General features: G+C 45.7%; 1 protein-coding gene across 1 annotated transcript in view; it reads left to right on the top strand.

Annotated features, from left to right (window-relative positions):
• Positions 1–1,507: 1,507 nt before the first annotated feature.
• COP1 (COP1 E3 ubiquitin ligase) overlaps positions 1,508–20,636 on the top strand; it is a 922,999-nt gene continuing 903,870 nt past the window's right edge. Inside the window, exon 1 of the mRNA XM_078642019.1 lies at positions 1,508–2,084. Within this exon, the coding sequence (XP_078498145.1) occupies positions 1,864–2,084 (221 nt within the window). The 5' untranslated portion in view covers positions 1,508–1,863. The remainder of the gene's footprint in view (positions 2,085–20,636) is intronic.

The following is a 20,636-nucleotide window of genomic DNA, read 5'->3' as shown; positions in this document are numbered from 1 at the left end:
TCGGTAAATCAGATGTAGGAAAAAATTCGGTAATTTTTACCGAATCTGTATGATTCGGTAATTACCGAATCGGTATTTACCGATTCGGTAATTGCCATTGATTTCTATGGGCCTGAGGCCCATAGGAATCAATGTCAATTACCGAATCGGTAAATACCGATTCGGTAAAATTACCGAATTTGCAAGGGGGACAGGGTGTCACTTTGACACCATGTTGCACCCCTGATTCTGGCTTGTGTGCCATGTGGCACAGATACATGCCCTTAGGGCATGTATGTGTGCCACATGGCACAGGTGTACATGCACAGATGTGCATGTACACAGGAATTCGTTATTTACCATGACACAGTATGTCATGGTAAATAACGAATTCTTAAGGGCCGGTGGCACTGTTTTCAGTGCCACCTACATCACAAATTTGCGATTCGGTAAATTTACCGATTCGGTAATTTACAGAATCTGTAATTTTACTGAATCTGTAAATATACCGAATCGGTAAATTTAAGGCTCCCTACATCTGTAACTCCAAATACCGGTCGGTAACAGCCGAAATCGGCCGTTACCGACCGGTATTTGGCCTCCTACATCTGGCCCTAAGTTCCATACATGACAGTAGACCCGATTCAGTACTTGAGAGAAGTAAGTGTAGCCTAATGGCTAGAGCTGCTGACTTTGGGGAGTCTGAGGGAAGGCGCAAACATCCATCCTGTGATTCTAGGTAGATCACTTAATCTCTCTATGCCTAAATAAAAAGTATGTGTCCGTCTGTAACACAACTGGTGTTCATGTAAATCACTCTGATACCTTCGGGTCGAGTTTGTACTACATAAAACTGCAACCCCCCAAAAAATAGGAGATAAACAATCTCCTGACTTTTTGTCTAAAATATCCCCCTTTCCTCTTCTTAAATGTTGGCATGTATATGGGTGATGCATAATCCTGATTTCTGGTCTTGGCATAGAACCAAGAAACTTAAGAGCTCTTCATGGTACCACTTACATAACACAATTGCACATATTCCATAGACCCGATTCCGGCGGGAGACTCCCATTTTTTGGAGCCAGAAATAGCTTTATTTTGGCTGTACGAGTCCCGCCTGAAATTGCTTGCTTCAATAAAAAATCTATGGGGAAATACAGTTTTTTAATCCCAATTACCTGCTCGAAAATGTTGGCATGTATGCAATTGGGACACACATCATGGATGCAACAGTTATAAGGTATTTTACGGAGACAAAGTTGAAAGCATTTTAAATACGTATGCTCAATGCATGGAACGATATATAGCATGTATCGGGAGCTCCCATACTCCAGCATATAACGACATGGAACAACTACATTCTGCTCCAATTCTACCTTCATCACAAATTGCTTTTAACTCCGTTTCCTCGGGAGTCATGGCGTCCGCAGCTAGCACATTACATTGGGAATGTAGCGCTCTAGCTCTTTGGCAGATTCAGGAAGTGGGCAGTGACAACCGCTGACATCATGTTTTTATTATTCGAGGTACTTTAGTGTTCCGACCTTACCTAGAAATGCTATTTTCAAAATACTTGTGTCGTTAAATCCGTCCACGAACATCTGTATTTTTTATTACCTCTATTGTTTCACTTCTAGATAGATAATATGTTTTCAATAGTCTTAATTCTTATCCAGCGAGATTTTTTTAAGGCACTTAACGCTGGGTCCGCAGACCCTTAGCTTTACAATAACAGTCTTTATTGTCCACGATGTACGCGGCAGTGATGGACTTTTAAATCTTTATTGTTCCCGCCTTCAACAGACATTGTTTTTTTTTTATTACCTTTATTGCTCTACCGCTGCTGACAGAGACCGGGCTAGTGGACGGCGCCGTAGTCTCGCCATGTCCTCTTCCTCAGCCCCCGCTGGGTCCGGTGGACCCCCGTCGTCTCCCCCCTCGTCCTCTTCTGCGCCACCCAGGCCCGGTCTGGGGCGGCTCGGCGGGGCCCGAGGCCCAAGTAGGAAGAGGCCGCTCTTAAGCCCCCTGTGCAGCGGCGACAGCGGCTTCCAGGAGATGCCGGGGGGCTGCGGGGGCTACCAGGACAAGAGCAGCGACTTCCTGTGGTAAGGAACAAGTGGCAAAAGGGCATAGAGGGATGGGGGTAGACGGTGCTGCCTGTGCTTTGGCAGTGACTTTCTTAAAGTGGTGGAAAGGAAGGTGGCAACAAAACCTAAAGTGGAGGCACAGTTATGGTCCCTAAGTCACTCTAAGTACGTCTGATACCTATTATCCAGCTCCTGTCTTATTAGCCAGCTCTTTTCTTTAATTTCACTCGTTTTGTATGCTAGAAGTTGTATTCTTCGTGTGCTTCAGTTGAACTAAGCCCCAAATGATATGTATTAAAACCAAATCCCTGAATTGTTTTCTTGGTGTTCAGTGTTGTGGCCATACTTATACCTGCCAGGTGGTGATATGCCTAATGGAAAGTTTATTGCTTTTAAATAAACGACACTGCTAGGTTGTACCGACTTTTTCGCCATTTTCACTTTGGATGATGACATGTTTCAGTCCTTACTTTGAAACTTATAGCTCAAAAGGCAACATGCAGGTGGCTAAAATTCCAGGACAGGATGAATGTGTCATGGGTTAGCTAACTGGCCACGGTTTTTAAGCAGTATATAGAAAGAGCTAGATACAAGCAACAAAGTAGGAAAACGGGACATAAGACATAGCTGGTAGGTTACCCAGTTTCATATACGACATCCTCGACCAGTCGACTCTTTTAAACAATAACCTGTGCATTCTGGGACTTGTAGATTAGTTCATATTGTTTTTATGGACTCTAAGTCTGTTGTACCTGTGGTTGGGGAACAGGGAAAAATAGACGGATGACGGCTATTAGTACTAAAACATTTAGAGGCACATTTACAAGGAAAGTGACTCAGTGCATTCCACAAGCCATTTGGCTGCGCCGCATTGAGTCACTTTCTAAGCGGAGGGATGCAACATATTTACAACAATATGTCGCATCTCTGTGCTTACCCCTGCGCTGCCGCACAAATTGCAGCCATGCGCTGGCACAGGCACACTTGCACCATGGTGCAAGGATGCCTGCGTCCTGGGGAGATTGTTTTTGTGCAGGCCACGCAGTGTGGCTTTTCATGTCCTTGTAAATATGAAGCAGTAAGATACGCCACCAGTACGTCACAAAAAGTGACGTACTGGTGGCGCAGGGGGCTTGTAAATCTGCCACTTACTTATTATTTTGGGGCTGTAAATAAACACGGATCATTGCTATATTCTGTCTTGTATGCTGTCTATTTAGTGTCTGCTGTCTGTGAGATAATGTAGAACCCTGATGTGCAGTAGATTCCGCTAGTCAGGAGGACTAAGGCTGATTTTGTATCAACATTCACCTGGTGGGGAGCTTTTTAATGCCACATACCTTAATAAACCTACCGTAAGCCACACCTCATCCATGTCACATTTATAACATTTACGTACATGAAAGAGGGAGATTTTGAAAAAAGAAACGGGGTTTGTCTTGCATTGAAAGGGCGGCAAGTTTAGGCATGAGAAAGCTAAAATAAATTTACTTTTGGCCTTTAAAAAAAATCCGAAGTCTCCCGCCTGAATCAGGTCTGTTATGTATGACTGACATCTACATGTAAACATCTTTACTTCGTAACAGGATATGAGTACAAGTTATCGTAAGGACAAGGTCAGCAATTACTGGTTTAGTTTATTAAAAATTATTGTTAAGTTACTTAAAAGCATTGCAATAAAAGTTACACAGGCTATATATACAAGTATACACGATGTGCATAAAATTAACAGTTTTTAAAATTAAGTCTTTGCATTGCACTTTAAAAGTATCGAGTAATAAAAAACGGTGGAAATTAGTGCTTTAGAAAACAAGAAGCGTTATCATAGCATATTAAATGTTATTATGTAGGTCAATGTCACATAGACAGCGAAAGCAGTTTGTTTTCAAACTTTGGATTCAAGTGTATTTACAGCTCTTAGGTTTTGACTGAGGAAAATCAGGTTCAGAGCTTTATAAGCCAGTGTCGCCCCCAGTGTTGCCTTGGTGGAAGGGCATATTGTACCTTAAAAGTGATGTAACCATTTAAGCTGTGTTTGAATCTGTTGCGCTGAACAAATTGCGTTGTGGTGTAATCTTTGCTCCACCTTTAGCAACAATTTGACAAAGCTGCAGTTGAGCTGGGGGTCCCCTGGGTCAATATCAAGCTAGAATAGCCCTTCTTCTTGTTCAAACTCCCCTTTAGCTGAATGCCCTAGTTAATAGTGGTTTCCTTTCTGTGTGTAAGAAAAATAAGGGAGGTCTCCTTCAAAGTCCAATCAGGGACGAGGAGTAGTACAAAGTAAATGAATGGGGTCCCTAGTTTCCCAAAAAATTGGGAGAAACAGATGCCTACTTACTACAAGTTAATACTAAGGAAAAGTATCACTGTTCTTTATATGCCATAACCACACATGTAATAACTCACAATGATAGAGGAATAATAATCATAAAAAACACTTTAGAATGATATGTAGAAAATTGTACAATTTATTCAAACAATGATATATTCATAAAAACATAACAGTGCCATAAAAACAGTTTAAAAAGGTTCAAGTATGCACAAAAAATGCATTTAGAGATTTGTAAACAGAGTTGTTAATTAAGACTGTGCAAATAAACACAAACATTCATTCAACAGTTAAAAACAAAGTTGTCATATAAAGAACAGTGATACTTTTCCTTAGTATTAACTTGTAGTAGGCATCTGTTTCTCCCAATTTTTTGGGAAACTAGGGACCCCATTCATTTCCTTTTTTCCTTTCTGTGTGGACAGTGTTGCAGGAACAGACTGGATGCAACAGGTCTTCCTTATCGCCCCCACAGAGTCGGCAGACGACAGGGAGATTACCACGCAACCAGGGTGCCATATGATCTTTAACTGGGAATAGCCCCAGCTGGTATTTTAAAAACTTCAGCTTGATAAAAACTGGGTAACCAGTAGTGAAGTAATTTTAAAGAGCAATAGTTTCATAGTTGTTGAGTGTTATCCACCCGCTCTTTTTGCTAGTGTGGCCTTGTCCTCTAAAACAGATTGAGTTTTGAGGGACTTCATGACCAGATGCTGAATGTCTGAAAATTGGTAGGAATTTCCCAAAGTTGGTTGAGACCTGCAAGGACGAGGGACACTTGCGGGTAAACTCTTGCCGGTGATGTATTGCAGTGCTGTAGCTTGTCCCAAAACATGTGGTTCAGTGTGTTGGGTTCGGCGATTGGGAATGGGTATGAATAAGAAAGTGGGTGGGGCAGCAATAAGGTTTTGAGTAGAGAGGGTCGTGGGGCACATTAAAGAGGGCTATGACTATCTAGTATATTTATGTTTGGGCTAATTTTTGGAAGTGCCCACTTTTGTCACGTTAGAGAATCGTGTTCTGCTCAAGTGTGTGCAGTATTGCTAGATGTGCATTTTAGGCTACTGGTTGCGTACATTTTCATCATTTAAAGCCTTCTCTTGCACAGATACCACTCCAGCGCATCAAACCAGTTCTGTACCATCAACATTTCATAGAGAGTTATCTCTGTATCGTGTGCAATTTTGTTTTTAGAGTGTCAAGGACCGTAGTCCAGTACAGTGATAATGGGCAGATTTAAATTCTGGAGATAAATTATGTGCTGCATTCATGTTTTTATGACATTTTTTTCTGAGAGTGATAAGTTTTGAATAGTTGTATGCCATAGTAGAACACACTGAATCCCTTAAAGAGATTGTGCCACGGAAGTTAGAAGAGATGCATATCGTGTAGTTCCTTAAGGCCAGGAAATTTGTCTTGGACCAGATGTTGGTAGGATGAAAGTTCTAAAGGTTGAGTATCTGAATTGTAATGCACTGGTCGCCTTTGAGGTAAAATGTATTGTAAGCAGGTAACCCAGAATAACTAAATTTGCTTGTAACTGTCGCCCCATCATGTTATAGTAATGCCTGGCTGAATATAACATGGACTTAGTATAGGGTACAAGTGTCCTCTGATGATCCCAAAAAATGCTGACATCTTGATAATGATATTTTGTGAACCTAATAGATTTCGTATAAGATCTAGTAGTAAGTCATTATTTTTGTCTCAGTTTAATGTTGACATTTCTGGTCATCAGTCTGGTTCTGTCGGCGTAATATGCAGTCAGTGACAGGATGCACGGACTTGACTCGATTGGACTGTTCTGCAGCTAGGGATCACCAGTGCTCTGCTCAGGATTTTTGTGAGGGGGTGTTGGGCCTTTTAATCTTTCTTTGAATAGACTTTGAGGACGAATTGTGCTTATTTACCATTTCGGGCTTGGAGTGCAACAGTATTCTACAGTACGACAATGCAAAGTTCCCTGTTCTGGCATTGTCTTTGATTGTGGTACCCACGTGTTTTTTCTCCTTCAAGGACAAACTGTTCCTTTAATGCTCGGGGACTTCCATGGGCAGTACTTTTGCCCCTAGTGTGGCCGGGCTTTATGTGGCAGATTTTGAAGCTCAATACATCCTGCGACCATCCGCGGAATTTAGACCTTCCATGCTTTTATGGAAGCGCTACATCGACGATATTTTGCTTTTATGGACAGGCAGTGATGTTGGCCTTGAGTCCTTTCTGGTGTGGATCAACACCCTTGACCACAACCTGAGATTTACTAACACTATAAGCAAAACTGACATAGTCTTCCTTGATGTAGTAATTTCGGTGACTGGCACCTGTCTAACCACAAAAACTCATCACAAGCCAACAGCTAAGAACAATCTATTAGAGTTCAGCAGCTTCCATCCCCCCCCCTAAAGGAGAACCTTCCTTATGGACAGTACCTGGGGCTGAGACGAAACTGCAGCACAATAACAGACTTCAAGGAACACGCCTCTGGTCTCACTGATAAACTGAGAGATAGGGGGTATCCATCATCAACCCTTAGTAAGGGTTTCAAGAGAGCAAGAAACCAGCCGATAGAAGCTGTGCTGGAAGAGAAAACCAACAATCAAGAAGTGGTACCACTCACCTGTGTAACTACATTCAATAGTCTGTCTAACCACATGAAGAAAACAATAAACAAACATTGGAGCATTATAACATCAGTGAAAGAGGATTGGGATAAACCTCTCTTTTCCTTCAAAAAGGGTCGTAGTCTGAAGGATGCTCTGGTTCATACTCGCCCAAAAGAGAAGACAAACCCAAAAATCCCTTCAGTCACGACGGCATGGGGTCTGCCTTCAATCATAGGGCACTACCCTTGTTCAGATTGTAGCGTGTGCCATCTAACGGAGGCCTCAAAAACACTCACGTTGGAACAGGGGAAAACCTAGACACAGACTGTACATACCAACTGCAATTCAACCAATGTGGTGTATCTAATCACATGCCCTTGTTCCTTACGCTATGTTGGCATGACTACACGCAAAGTGAAACAGCGTATTTGTGAACACCGGAGTAATATAAGGTGTAAAAAAGCAACTACAAAATTGAGCCGGCATTTTTTGGATTTTAATCATACCACCAATGATATGAAATGGACAATAATCGAGGCAATTACTGGTACCACAAATGTCTCCAGTAGGCTTTTTGAAAAGGAGCAGCGCTGGGTGTACCGCCTAGGTACCAACATCATTGGGCTCAATGATGATATTCCGTGGAATACGGTTTTGGGCTAACATTCCGTGCTCTTGCACACATCACACATGTCTTTTGCCAACTGCAACGCAGCCCTCCTTCAGTTCACTTTCCAACAAAGTGACTAAAACATCTTTAGTATCTGTATATTGTGTGACATTGTAATCCCTCTGGGAACCTGGTATGCATACTTTAGAACACGACTATCATAGCAGTGGTTACGATATAGAGATCTCCTTTCCATCTCTTTGCTCTGCTCACTGGCCGAGACATCGTGCCTTACAATGCTTACAGGGCATCATCCATTTGGCATATCAAACTCCCCTACCTTGAACATCAACGATTCTTCGGTTGGGCAGTATGATTTGTAATGACAGGGTCACACTTACCCTTTTTTCTAATAGATCTACCCCTTTTTTCCAATAGAACTACATCTTTGCACTGAGTGCATCCCACTCTGTTTATCCCACCATTTGCATTCAAACTAAACGAAACACACATGTTGCCAGAACGTCGCCTCCATAGCTGTTTCAACACAGGCTTCATTTGCTGCATTGTTTTTGTTTGTTTCTGAAGTCCACTCTCCTAGTGGTTACAAAATCCAAGCCTCACTGTGGAGACACGCCGCGCCCCTCTCACTAGGGCGGCGCGCTCCTTGGCCTCGTTCCCGCGAGGCCACGCCCACCCGGAAGAGTGCCGAGGCAGAGAAACAAGCTTTTAAACTCACTCACCGGCCCCGCTCTCCATCGTCGGGGTCCGGTTTGAGGAAATACCAGGTGTATAAGCGGGCTGCGAGTGCTGAGGGCGTGAGTAACTTCACCAGGACGATCGGCCAACAACTACATTATCGAGCTAAGTCTAACCCGATTCTGTGCATTTCTAGCCTCTTCTTTCTATTTTTAGGATGTGCCAGGGACGCTCCAACCCCCCTCCCGAGACCCATGGTGCAGTTAGCGCCATATTTTAAAGTGAGATATGTTTTGTATTCATGAAACCTTTCAGTGGGGTCACAGACCTTTGGTCCATTGATCCCTTGGAGCACCTCTGTCGTGTTTTAACCCCTCATTTAGCTACTTTGTGCTTTTTAATATAAACACCCTTTTCACTTCACTTCCCAGAGCTAGAGGTATCATCCCTATAGGGTTTGTGGATGGTGTTAATTCTAGCGTCTATTTGGGAGCACATTTGATGCCACAACTATGGAGCACCATGGACAAAAACATAATGGCACATATTTACAACTAATTGTTTGTATGTCTTTTGTGTTTGTTTGTGTTTTTTCGCTCCGCAGGTGCAGATACACTCCATAACTAGGAGTATTTTTGGAATGAGCATCCCGCTCTTCCACCCTTTTTTATGCACTTTATCACTTTTTTATTCGTTTTTCACTTTCACGTCCCCAGGTCAGGGTGGACGATTAGAGAGTCCATACCGCCGGGGTTTAATTCCGTCCTGACGAATGCCTAGGTAAATTGAAACCCCCCTTAAGGCTGAAACATGTTGACTGATTAAATTCTGAATTAACCATCCATTACCTTTGGCACTAAATTCAGACACATAAACCTTTTAACTGTGTCCTAGGGATCATTCATTAAAATGTTTTGTAGATACCCTGTAGACACTTTTTACCTTTAATTTACCTCACAACACGCCCATTTCACACTACCAGCTCCGCAGTCTTCTGGCGTCGCAGCACACCAAAGAGGCACTCGGCCTCTTTGGCGGGCCCCAATGATGAAGCATGACACTGACTAGGTCGGTGTGTGAGGGCTTTCTTCTCCACCCAAATAGGATGTGAGTTCCACTAGTTGTTTCGCTCTATGTGGCTTTTTGATACTTCAACCTCTCTTTTCTTGTTTACTTGCATTAAACCGGGGATCAAGAGAGTGTTCCTGAGTCTCCCTGTCTCTCCCATTGTTATTTTGTACCCACGTGTTACCATCAATGAAAGAGGAAGCCTTTAAAGTGGTCAAAAACTAGGTGTAATGAATAACTTATAGTGGATCACAATTAAGTTGCCGTTTTATGGTGGCGATTTGTTTTTTAAATTGATGTCTGTATTTAATGCATTTTTTTATAAAACAAAATGTATTGTACGCGTAAAATAGAGTTCCAGCTAGTATTGTTACCTAGAAAATGAACATTCTTTCTACAATGCTTGATGTGTGCGGAGAGGTCTGCACGATATTAAGCAACTGTCTACAGTAATGTTTATGTAACAAATATGGTGGTTTTATAAGACATATAAATGAGGTATAAAAGCACTGCATACCTTAGTGCTTATTTCAACACTGCTGGATTAAGACCATGGGAAACTGAAATGCTCTCATCTTTGTGCAAAGAACCTACTTCTGAGGGGATAGTTGAATTATTTCTGTGCAAAACTGTTGATGCATCCTGTCCCTAATCGGATCACAATTGGAGCAGTAAGGAAGATTGATTAGTTATATTAAACAAATTGCACCATCTTGCCACTCATTTACAAACACCACAGTAGAAAATCCTTCTCAGTAGACATGAGGATTATTGCAAATCAAAATTGAAGGATAAATGGAAATAGGATTGGAATTATTTTAGAGCTGCGAACATGTAAAACTTTTGGTTTTACCACTCTCTCATTGCTGTCTTTCTGCTCATGCATTGGTCTGTAGAGATTGGTGATATAATGGGCAGTTTTTCAAAAGACCTTTTTGCTTCGGTTTTGAATGATAGGGATCAAAGTGTAACATTGGCAAGTTTCTGTCTCTGCATGTTAAGTTAACTATTTTTTTTTCTTTTGACTCTGCACCTGCTTAGTATAACTCCCTTTGTTGATTACTCTTCTTCAGTGTTGGTGGCGCTTATGTTAGTTTGAGCCTACCAGACATGCAAGCTATCTGGTTGCGAAAGACATACTGGGGCGTATCAAGTATGTACAGGGGCTTGCAGCCTGCCCATTGCTTACCATTGGTTGGATTTTCTGTCACTCTCCTTTGCCTGCTTCTTATTCCTGTCACAGCCTGTCAGTCTTGTGTTTGTCCCTCCCATGGAACATTTCCTCGTTATTTCTTTGATTAGCTAGCTTATGTGCTTACACAGCTTGCTTTTAGGGAGCTACTTTTTTCTTTTTACTTAAGTACTCCATGAGAGTGCATATGTTTTCGAGCTGTTTCCCCTGTACGCTTCTCACTCTATCCCCTGCACTCCTCTCATCCTTGCACTTCTCCCCCCCCCCTTTTTATTTAAACATCTATGTATTACGTATTGCACAGTTATTACATGTTATAGCCATATGTTTAATGTCAGAATTGTAAACTATTTTCGGTTTATAAGTTCGGGGGTGCAGAAGCAAATCAGGAAAAAAGGAAGGAGAGAAAAAAGAAGAAATAAAATGGAGGAACATGCACATATCCTGTTCTTCCGCTCCTTACAAGGCAACAAGGTTCAGCAAAATATGTTAGGTCAGGGTTAGGTCAGGCCAGTATGAACCGCAAGTTATATTTTAACAGTTAATCCTATATGTAAAACATGTACTCTACATAAACCTTTTTAACAACAAGAGCATCTAATGGCAAAAGTGAGGCTATGTATATCTTCATCAGTTCAGGTTGGTGGCAGGCAACTGCTATATATATGCTATATCCGTCAGTAGGTTGCAGAGAGCCACTAGTGGTCGCCTAGCGGGGTCGGTGATTTCAGTCCATTGGCTATATATCGTTTTTATTTATTTATTGTGAAGGGGGGTTCGAGATGCTGCAGGGGAGCCATAATTTTCAGTTAGGTCCCTTGTCTCCCATTCCCTTACTATTCCCGACCACAGGTCTGCTATAGGGCGGCGTCTTATCCCCCTACTGTGCTCCTCTATCAATGCTCTTTCTTCCGCCCGAGCCCAGGTCGTAACATCTTCCTCCCACTGTCGGATGCCAAGGCCAATAGGCAATTTCCATTTGAGGGCTGTTCTCCTAGCCAACACCAGGGCTAAATCTATAAATCAGTTGCCTATTTTTGTAGGTTTGGGCCTGCGGAATAAGCCCATCACACCATGTGTCCATTGTGTAGGGGACAACGCGGTCCAAGACTGTGCGTATGGATCCAAGGATGTGGTGCCAGTATGCTGAAAGGGATGGGCAGCTCCAGACCATATGCTTAAAGTCAGCATCTGGCTGTGCACAACGCGGACAATTGTTGCCAGTCCTGCCCCATTTTATATTGAGTCTGTGCGGGATAAGATAGGTCAAATGAAGAATGTTGAACTGGGTATATTTGAAGCGAGCATTCCTGGAGATTGTCTTGGGCAGTCTCAGCGCTCGTTTCCATTCTGCCACGGCAATAGTGTGTTCTATGGCTAGCTCACATTTCTGTCGCAGTGTGGGTAGTGGATCCGCAACCATTTCTCTCAGGGTCCGGTAAAGCCACTTAATGAGATGTCTCGCGAACCCCAGTATGATCGTAGCATGTAAAAGTTTGTGGTTCATATGTTCCCGCTCCCCATAGGGACTGCAAGATTTTCTGCATCTAGTGGTAGGTCAGGAATTGCCCACAATGCAGGTCGGGTTGGGAAATCAAATCCTCCAGCGGGATCAGTGCCCCCTCTAGATACAGGTCTCTTGTCCTCGAGAGCTCTGCGTCTTCCCAAACCCATAATTGGTTCCCAGTAAAGAAGGAGATTTTAACTTTACCCCTTGGTTGTCCCACCAATGGGAGGCAGGTGAGTACAACGCAGTGTCTGGCGTTTGCATAGTGCTTCTAGGCCAGCATTTCCAAGCCACCGTGGCCAGGGCATCTCGGGATCGGGCACGCATCTTCGGGAGTCAACCAAGCCAACAATTCCCGTTTAACGTCACTGCCGGGCAAGCAGTCAGGTGTCTCCAGGCCAATCCCCTCAAACTACTGAGCCAGCCACTGCTGGGCTACCAGATAGTATGCCTCAAAATCCGGGGCACCCAAACCACCACTTTCTGGCGATCTCTGAGCGATAATTATTGACACCCTGTTGCGGCCCAGTCCCATATCAAATCTCTTAATAACATGCCCAGTTTTTTAAACCAGGACTTCAGGATGACCACCGGTAAATTCGCAAAAATGTAAAGTAAATACGGTATCATGAGTATTATGGAGAGCTCCATTCTTGACATGGTGGGGAGTTTAAGGGAGCGCCAGAAGGTCACTACTGATTTGAGTAAGCAGAGGGCTGGGTTCAGTTACCTTGTAGGAGATCATTTTGGTCATGGAAAATCTGGCTACCCATATATCTAAAAGATTGTGGGGACCACTTGATGCCCGCCGGGAGTGCCTGGGGACCGCGGGATACATTGGGAAAATATGTATCTTATTGTGGTTTACCCTCAGGCCGGTCAAGTTGGCGTATGCGTTTAAGATATCTATTGCATCCGTTATCCCCTCCTCGCCACTCTGCAGATATAGAAGGATGTCATTCGCCCGTCTTAACTCTAGCCAACGGGAGAGTGTATAGTAGCTCAACACACTTGATCCAGCCCCCTCCCAGCTTCATGGTATGCATTACCTTCATCAGGAAGTTCCAGCGCAGAGAATCAAAAGCTTTTTCGAGATCTACTGCCATAACCACTGCGATGGGGTAGGTTGAGAGATCGCGGTGAAAAGTGCCTAGTATAGCCTTCTGAGACTGCCCGATGTGGATCTAGTGGGGCTAAACCCATTCTGGTCTGTGTGGACCAGCGCACGCATGTGTGGGAGTAATCTGCTAGCTAATACTTTACTTAAGATTGTGAAATCCAAGTTTAACATGGACAGTGGTCGAAATTCAGTGACCCTTAGGGTGTCAGCTTTAGACTTTGGGATGGGCACTACCAAGGCCTCCTTAGTTTTTGCTGGCAAGTGAGCACGTTCCAATGAGTCAGCATATAATTTAATGGGGTGGGGTGTAAGCTGGTCAATGTAGGTCACATAAAATTCGGCTGGTAGGCCGTCTGGGCTCTTCCCCTTTGCTAGGGCCTTAATCGCTGCTCTAATTTCGTGTACACTTATCCCAGGTCATTTCCGGCCACATCATCAATGGACCACAGCGGGGTTCTGTCTAGGTATTCCTGGATTTGATTCTCCGGTAGGACCAGTGGGCGCTCATATAGGGACTCCTAGTAATGCAGGAAGCATGCATTTTTTATTTTAGGTGAGTAAGTTATGGTGCCGTCCCCTGTCTGTAGTTTAGTTATGGGGGATCCCCTAGTCTCTGGTTGAAATAGCCAGGCTAGCAGCCTACCTGATTTCCCACCCTCAGTGTGCTTTTTTCTTTAGGTTTTCCTTACGGTCCAATGTCTTCAGTCTGTCTAGTGTCTTATTATAGGTGCTCTTGGCTTGGGATAGTGGTGTGTGTGTGTGTATCCACTGAGGGTCCAAGTCCAATCTCAAGCGCATGAATCTCAGTGTGTCGTTGTCGGAGGTCATTTACAATTTCCCGTCTTGCCCCAACTGTCATCCCCATACAGTGTCCTCTAATGACCGCCTTAAAAGATTCCCACTCCACCAGTGAAGAGCTGGCCGTTCCCTGGTTTTTGGAGAAGTAGTCAGTTACAGAGGCCTGCAGGGACTTTCAGACGCTTGTGTCTTCCAGCATAGTGGGATCTAAACGCCAGGTCGGGATAGCTGCTATTTCGGAAGTTAGGGAGAGCGCCAGAAGCAAGGTGCTATGATCGGAAAGTGTACATCCCAAGTATTCTGAATTGAGCATGTGTGTGCTGATGTGGGATGAACAGAGAAACCTGTCCAGTGTGATGTGCAACTGGTACAGGGGGGAATAAAACGAGTAATCCCTGACCTGGTCGTGGTGTAGCCTCCGTGGTGTAGCCTCCATAAGTCCCAGTGTTTTATCCAAGTTCTAAAAGCTTTCGCATTGAGATTAGCCAATGCGCCATTCAGCGGTGGTGTGGTTCTATCTATGGTCGTGTCCACCACACAATCATAGAGCCCCAGCACTATATCTTGTGTGGCCGTCTCTGCAAGTGGGCTGGAGAGTTTACAAATAAACTTCTGTTGCTCTTGGTTATGGGCGTAGATACTGCCCACCAATATCTCCCTGCCAAATAGCCTTCCCTTAATCAACATATACCTGCCCTCGAGGTCAATTAAAGTTTGTAACACTTCAAAGGGGGTTCCCAGGCATACCCACACAAGGGCCCCTCTAGAAAAGGAAGAGTATGATGTGGCATATAGTTTCCCCCTCCATCTACGTCTGAGGCGCTGTCCCTCCTCATGGGTCAGGAGTGTCTCCTGAAGCATGCCCACCTGCGCTCCTCCGCACCTAATATAGCTGAGAATATTGTAGTGTTTTGTCGGTGACCCCATGCCCCTAACATCCCATGTGAGGAACTTTAACCATCTAGGGCCTATACATGTACCTGCCATAAGTGTCTAGTGCCGTGGGCTGCCTGCCATAGTCTATGATCATTATGCCTTGTTGCCTGAATGCTCACATAAACTTGAAAAAACCCAACATCCCAACCCAAGGGCAGCAGTGCAACCGCTAACCACCCAAACTTACGAACCAAACAGTACATGAAATCAGAATGTCGCTGTCAGACACCTGGGCGAAGCCTTCTGGTGGGGGTGGGTATAGGAGTCAGCTAGGATAGTACTCCATCTGGAGTACATGTTTATTACATGTGGCGCCCCCATTGTCGGATCAAGCAACAGTTTCACTCCCGCCACCTGCAGCTCCGAAGATGCAGGATAGATACCAGTTCAGGGAGCATCTCAAGAAACAGCCTCCACTACACAATATTGTATGCCGATCGGGGTGTGAGCTTTGGTACAGGGGGATCAGCTTCAAGAGAGTCTCCCGATTCATCTGATGCATCGACAGATGCAGACATTGTCCCCGTTGTTTTATCTTGGTGCGAAGGTGAGATACTTTGTGCCACTGCTTGCAGCGCAGCTTGCCCCTCTTGAAGAGTTTGCGAGGCCGTAGGCTTCTGCACCTGCGTTAGTTTATGCCTGTGTTGCGGCCTCCTCCTGCATGGCCACAGTCCTGTCATTATGCGTGGCGATCTCTTCGGTAGGGGACGGTGCACCCTTCTTATATGCCTCCATCCAATTCCAGACTTCCTCCGGATAGTCGCAGAAGTGTGAGGTTCCATCAAGTATGATTTTCAGCTTTGCTGGGAATATAAAGGAGTACTGTATTCCTTCTTTCCTAAGGGCTTTTTTAGTTTTGATAAAGGATGGCCGCTGGGTCTGTACCCTGGCCGTGAAGTCCGGAAATATGCTGTTCTCGACTATGTATGGACAGTGAGTGTAAGAGTGCCGGAGGAGCGTGTCCCGGTCCCTAAAGTGAAGGAGTCTGGCAATCACCGGCCTAGGAGGACCCCCTGGGCAGGAGGCCGACCTGGCACTCTATGTGCCCTATCCAGAGCGAAGAGCTGAGACAAGAGCTCCGTGCCACAACTGAGCATAGCCACTTTTCTAAAAACTGAACCATATCGGGTCCCTCCACTCCTTCCGGAATTCCTATGAGCCTGATGTTATTCCTGCGGTTATGGCCTTCCGCATCCTCCGCCCGCTGTTCAAGGATTGGCAGTCTGGTGGAGAGGTCCTCTAACTTAGCAGCGTGTTGTTTGTGTTCCGGCCATATCTCCGCTATGGTGCACTCAGTTTCTCGGACTCTGTCTGCTAATTTACGATGCTCTGCTTGTAAGAGTCCCAAACCTACGAGACCAACCCAATGTCTTGCTGGAGGATATTTTTGGTATCCGCAACGGCTGCTAGAACTCTGTCCAGGTGCGAATGGAGGAAATCATCTTCGCCAGTGCCCTCAATGCCACCTCTCTCCAGCACTAGAGTCGAGGGTTCCCTGGTAGCGGGATGTGTGCTCCTTGATTTCTGCTTCGGCTTGGGCATGATTGTTTACTGGTACATCGTCCGTGTGACAGTCTGTGCTCCTGAGGTCGTCGCCCCCCCCCCCCCCCCAGGTCTCCACAAGAGGTCTATGCCTCTCGGTTCCACAGTCAGGGAGTCTTCAAGTGGGCCGTTACCTGCCCGTTGTGTGTTCCACACTCGTGTGGAGTTCTCGGTGTTGCTCCAGGTCTGACTCTGCCTGTAGGTGGAGTCACCACCGCCCCTTGCATTCAGTCCTCCACAAGGATCCGGGCAGGGTCTATTGCAGTATCTCCTGGGGTTTAGTCGGGTCCCCCTACCCCCAGCGTCGTCGCCAGCACCCACTAGGCTGTTGACTGTTCTCTTAGTTGCGCTCAGATCGGTCCCATTTGCTAAGTGCCCATCAGCACCGTTCTCTTTCTGCACCCCGGCCGGTCGCAGAAGGGCATTGTCCCATCAGGCCGAGTGAAAATGCCCAGCTATAGCCGCTCTGCGTCTCCAGCCCCAGGGGGTCCCAACCCCCCCAGGCCCCCGGTACAGATCATCACTTCTCCTGCTATGTTAGCCAAATGAATCTTCCCTCTGCTATCCTCATGGGAGTCAGTAGCACAATGCGCCCATGCCCAGCCACAACATCTCCGGCACCACCTTCAGCTGCTGCACTCTCACAGTTGCAGGCCACTGTCTCTAAGTACTTAATGCTGTGCCCTCGGCTTCTTGTTACTATCTGGCTGCTCCTCCACTGATGCTGAGGTCTGCCCTCAGGCCCAGGGGCGCCCAGGCCTCTGTGGCCGTCTCTGCGCAGTGCGCCTCCCATCGCCTCCAGAGCTGCGTTTCTTCTCCATGGCACTCCAGGTCTCGGGTCGTCTCGACTCCGAGCAGGCCCCACGTGTCGTGCAGCTCTCAGAGCCATCCAGGATCTTTGATGTCCGGATCTGATAGTCCGGGACAGCAACAGTCCGCCGCTGCAAGGGTGGGCGTAAAGCAATAGGCAGATCCCCACCTCCAGGCAACACTCTGGTCCACGAGCCGGTATCCGTAGATCTCAAGCACCTGACTCTGCCCCGGGCAGACCCCAGCGGGAGTCATCCAGCGCAGAAGGCAAGGCGCCGTCCCCGGGCCTCCCCCTCCACAATCACCGCTGCTCCCGCTGACTCTTACTCCGCTCACCGGCTTTCCCAATGCAGAGTCGCCGAATGCGTTTTTTACTGGAATTTCATCCGCCGCGGTGTCGCTTCAGGAAGGTAACCCCTCCTGGGGTTATCGTGAAATCCATCAGTAGGGTCAGGGTCTCTGGAGCCGCAGTAGGCCGAAGCAGTGTCTCCAGGCCACGTGCCCGGGAGCCAGGCCACACCCTCCTCGCTTCTACCTTGCGTTCGTTGTTGACGCTGCTCCGCTACAGCTATCAATCGCCGCTGCCTCCCTCACACAATTGTATGGTGTGGGGGTCTGTGTCTGCGCCACCAAGTCAGTGTATGCCTCCGTATTAACAGGATTTCCTGCAGGCCGGAACGGAGCTCCGAGCTCACACGTCTGCCATGCTTGAAGTCTTAGCCACGCCCCTTTCTCCCTCCTCACCCCTTGTTGCTTTTTCCCTTGTGCTTTTCTCTCCCACGCAGACCCCCTTCAGAGACTCCATGTTGCATTCTTCCTCATCTGCATTTCTCTCATGTACCCCCTAACCCCCAGCTTAAAATTGCAACAGTGTTGATATCTTTTCTTTTTCTCACCTTGCAGCCAACATCTCCCATCTCCTTATATTTTACATTGGTGCACATGCACACTAGAATGACTATCCTGCATGGAGTCACTGCTATAGCTTGGCCCAGCGACAGTCTACATAGAGGTAGGTTCACAGCAAGGATATGCTTGGGCGAATAGCTGATGACCTTGCCTGCCTCTTCACCTTCACTGCTCCACCCTTAGCTGCTCCCTTACCTTCTCTTCACCTCACCAGAAGACATAGACACCACTTAGGTCATGTCTGATGACCAAATGCTTTGAAAAACACTCCATCTCTGTGCAACAAGGATCCTTTTGTGCTCACCACAGAAGAAACCCTCCCTTTTTGCTTCAAAATCAACTGCATGAGGTTGTGGGTGGCACAACTGTATATTTGTTCTTTTTACCCATCATCTCACTTTGAAAACAAAAAGCTCATCCATGCGATTCTCTCATTCCATATGGAGAACGAGTTTGGTAACCTCTGCAGCTTGTCACCTAGCCAGCCCCAGGGCACCACTCGTTCCTGTATAAACCTCTCCAGATCCCATGAGAAAATGCTATGTGGAGAGCTGCAAAAACTCAGCAATGCTTTTATTCACACTTTCCAAACTGTGACAACATTAAAGCATTTTTTGAAGGATGCTTACTGATTGTTTTAATGTCGCCTTTCCCACTCTTTACTTTTGTTAGCACTGCATGCGGAGAAAGTAATATCAGTGGCTTTTAAACTTCCAACCGAGAATATTTGTCCCTATTCACCCAGCTCCATTTCAGTTTTGTGTAGCTGTTTTATTTGTAAATGAAAACAGTGTTTCTCTCCCCCTTTTCTGCAAATTATGTAAAGCAAAGTTAAGCACAGAAGCATAGCTATCAGTTGAGCAGCAGGTGCATTGTGAGTGGAGCACTGCATCGCAGTTATGGTTGTATTTGACTGCTACTCATCGGTAGAGAGTGTGTGTTGCGGGCAGGTAATCCATCCTTCTTTAAAGTCCATAGCAGCCTTGCTTGGCTACTGTTAGAAATAGTATTTTATTCTGTGCCTCCTTTTATAGTTCAAATTCCTGTTGCTTACAAGCACAGTTTCCTCTTTCTTTCTAGGATGAAACCTACAATATAAATGTACTTGGCAGTAGTTGTAAACTTTGCCTATACGAGTTCTGCACCATGCAGGACCATTGTTACATGGTGCTATCTCTGTCCTCAAAAAGCACATTAGCTACCAATAGTGCTTGGGCCAGGCCAGTGTTGCTGGCACCCTAACCCAACCCAAAAAGTGGAAAGCCAGAACTGAGGTGCTGTGTGGACCACAGGGGACTCAATGCAGTAACTAAGACGGATGCTATCTCCCAGTGCTTAGTTTCTAAAACACTGAGTGCCGGTACCCAAAGTGCTGCCCAGAAACCTGCGACCAGTGCTATTATCAGCTCACCGAATATCAAGGCCTTGTAGTCCTCCATCCATCTCAGGTCTCTTTAATCCACTGCCGACACTCCACATTTTTATCTCGCTCTTGCAGGTTCCTGCCTTCACCATTTGTGATGTTTTTTCGTCTTTCTCGTCCTCATTTTTTCCCCTTTGTGTGTTTATCCCTCTTTTGCTCTTGGTAAATGTCTGATGAGCAAAAATAAGTGCTGGCCCCCAAAAATAAGTGTTAGTGGCAACCACTGCCTTAAATTAAGTTATGCTCACCCCATACCCAGAAAGATGCACTCATAGACAAGATAGGTGCTGCCAAATATGTGAATACCTTTGACCTCATTTCAGGGTATTGTCAGATTGCCCTAACGGGTGAGCCAAGGAGAGGCCGGCATTCTCCACCTCAGAGGGCCTCGTTCAATTTAAAGTGATGCCCTTTCTCTTAAAGAATGCCCATGCCACCTTCCAACGATTGGTGAACAGGCTCCAGTCTGAGCTGGAAGCTTTTAGTGCAGAATAGCTGGCGGCTATTGCTTTATTCAGCCCACCTGGCAGGATAATCTGACGCATTTGAAGAAAGTGCTTTTGGTCCTGCAGCAGGCAGGCCGGACTATTAAGGCAAAGCAAGTACCAAATAGGACAAGGAACTGTTGTGGACCTGGGCCACCTTGTAGATGGAGGACACAGACAGCCTCTTCAGGCCAAGATTCAGACAATTTTGGCTTGGGAACCTCCCCAAAACAAACTCAGGTCAGAGCCTTTCTTGGCCTGACTGGATACTACAACAGGTTTGTGAAAAGGGTATGGCTCTATTGTAGCCACCTGACAGAACTCCTCTCCAAGAAACAGCCCAAGGAAGTTATTTGGACTGAAGAGGGTTTGAAGGTCTTTGACACCCTGAAAGGGACAATGTGCTTAACAAATGACCTAAAAGCACTCAACTGTTTCAGAGAATGTGTTGTCCAAATGCTACAGAACACGGGATTGGGGCAGTGTTAGCAGAGTCAAATGATGAGAGCAAGGATCAACCAGTTGCCTTTATTACTAGT

Source organism: Lissotriton helveticus, chromosome 1_1 (assembly GCF_964261635.1).
Source record: "Lissotriton helveticus chromosome 1_1, aLisHel1.1, whole genome shotgun sequence".
Taxonomy (NCBI): domain Eukaryota; kingdom Metazoa; phylum Chordata; class Amphibia; order Caudata; family Salamandridae; genus Lissotriton; species Lissotriton helveticus.
This window is presented reverse-complemented; position numbering and strand designations above follow the sequence as displayed.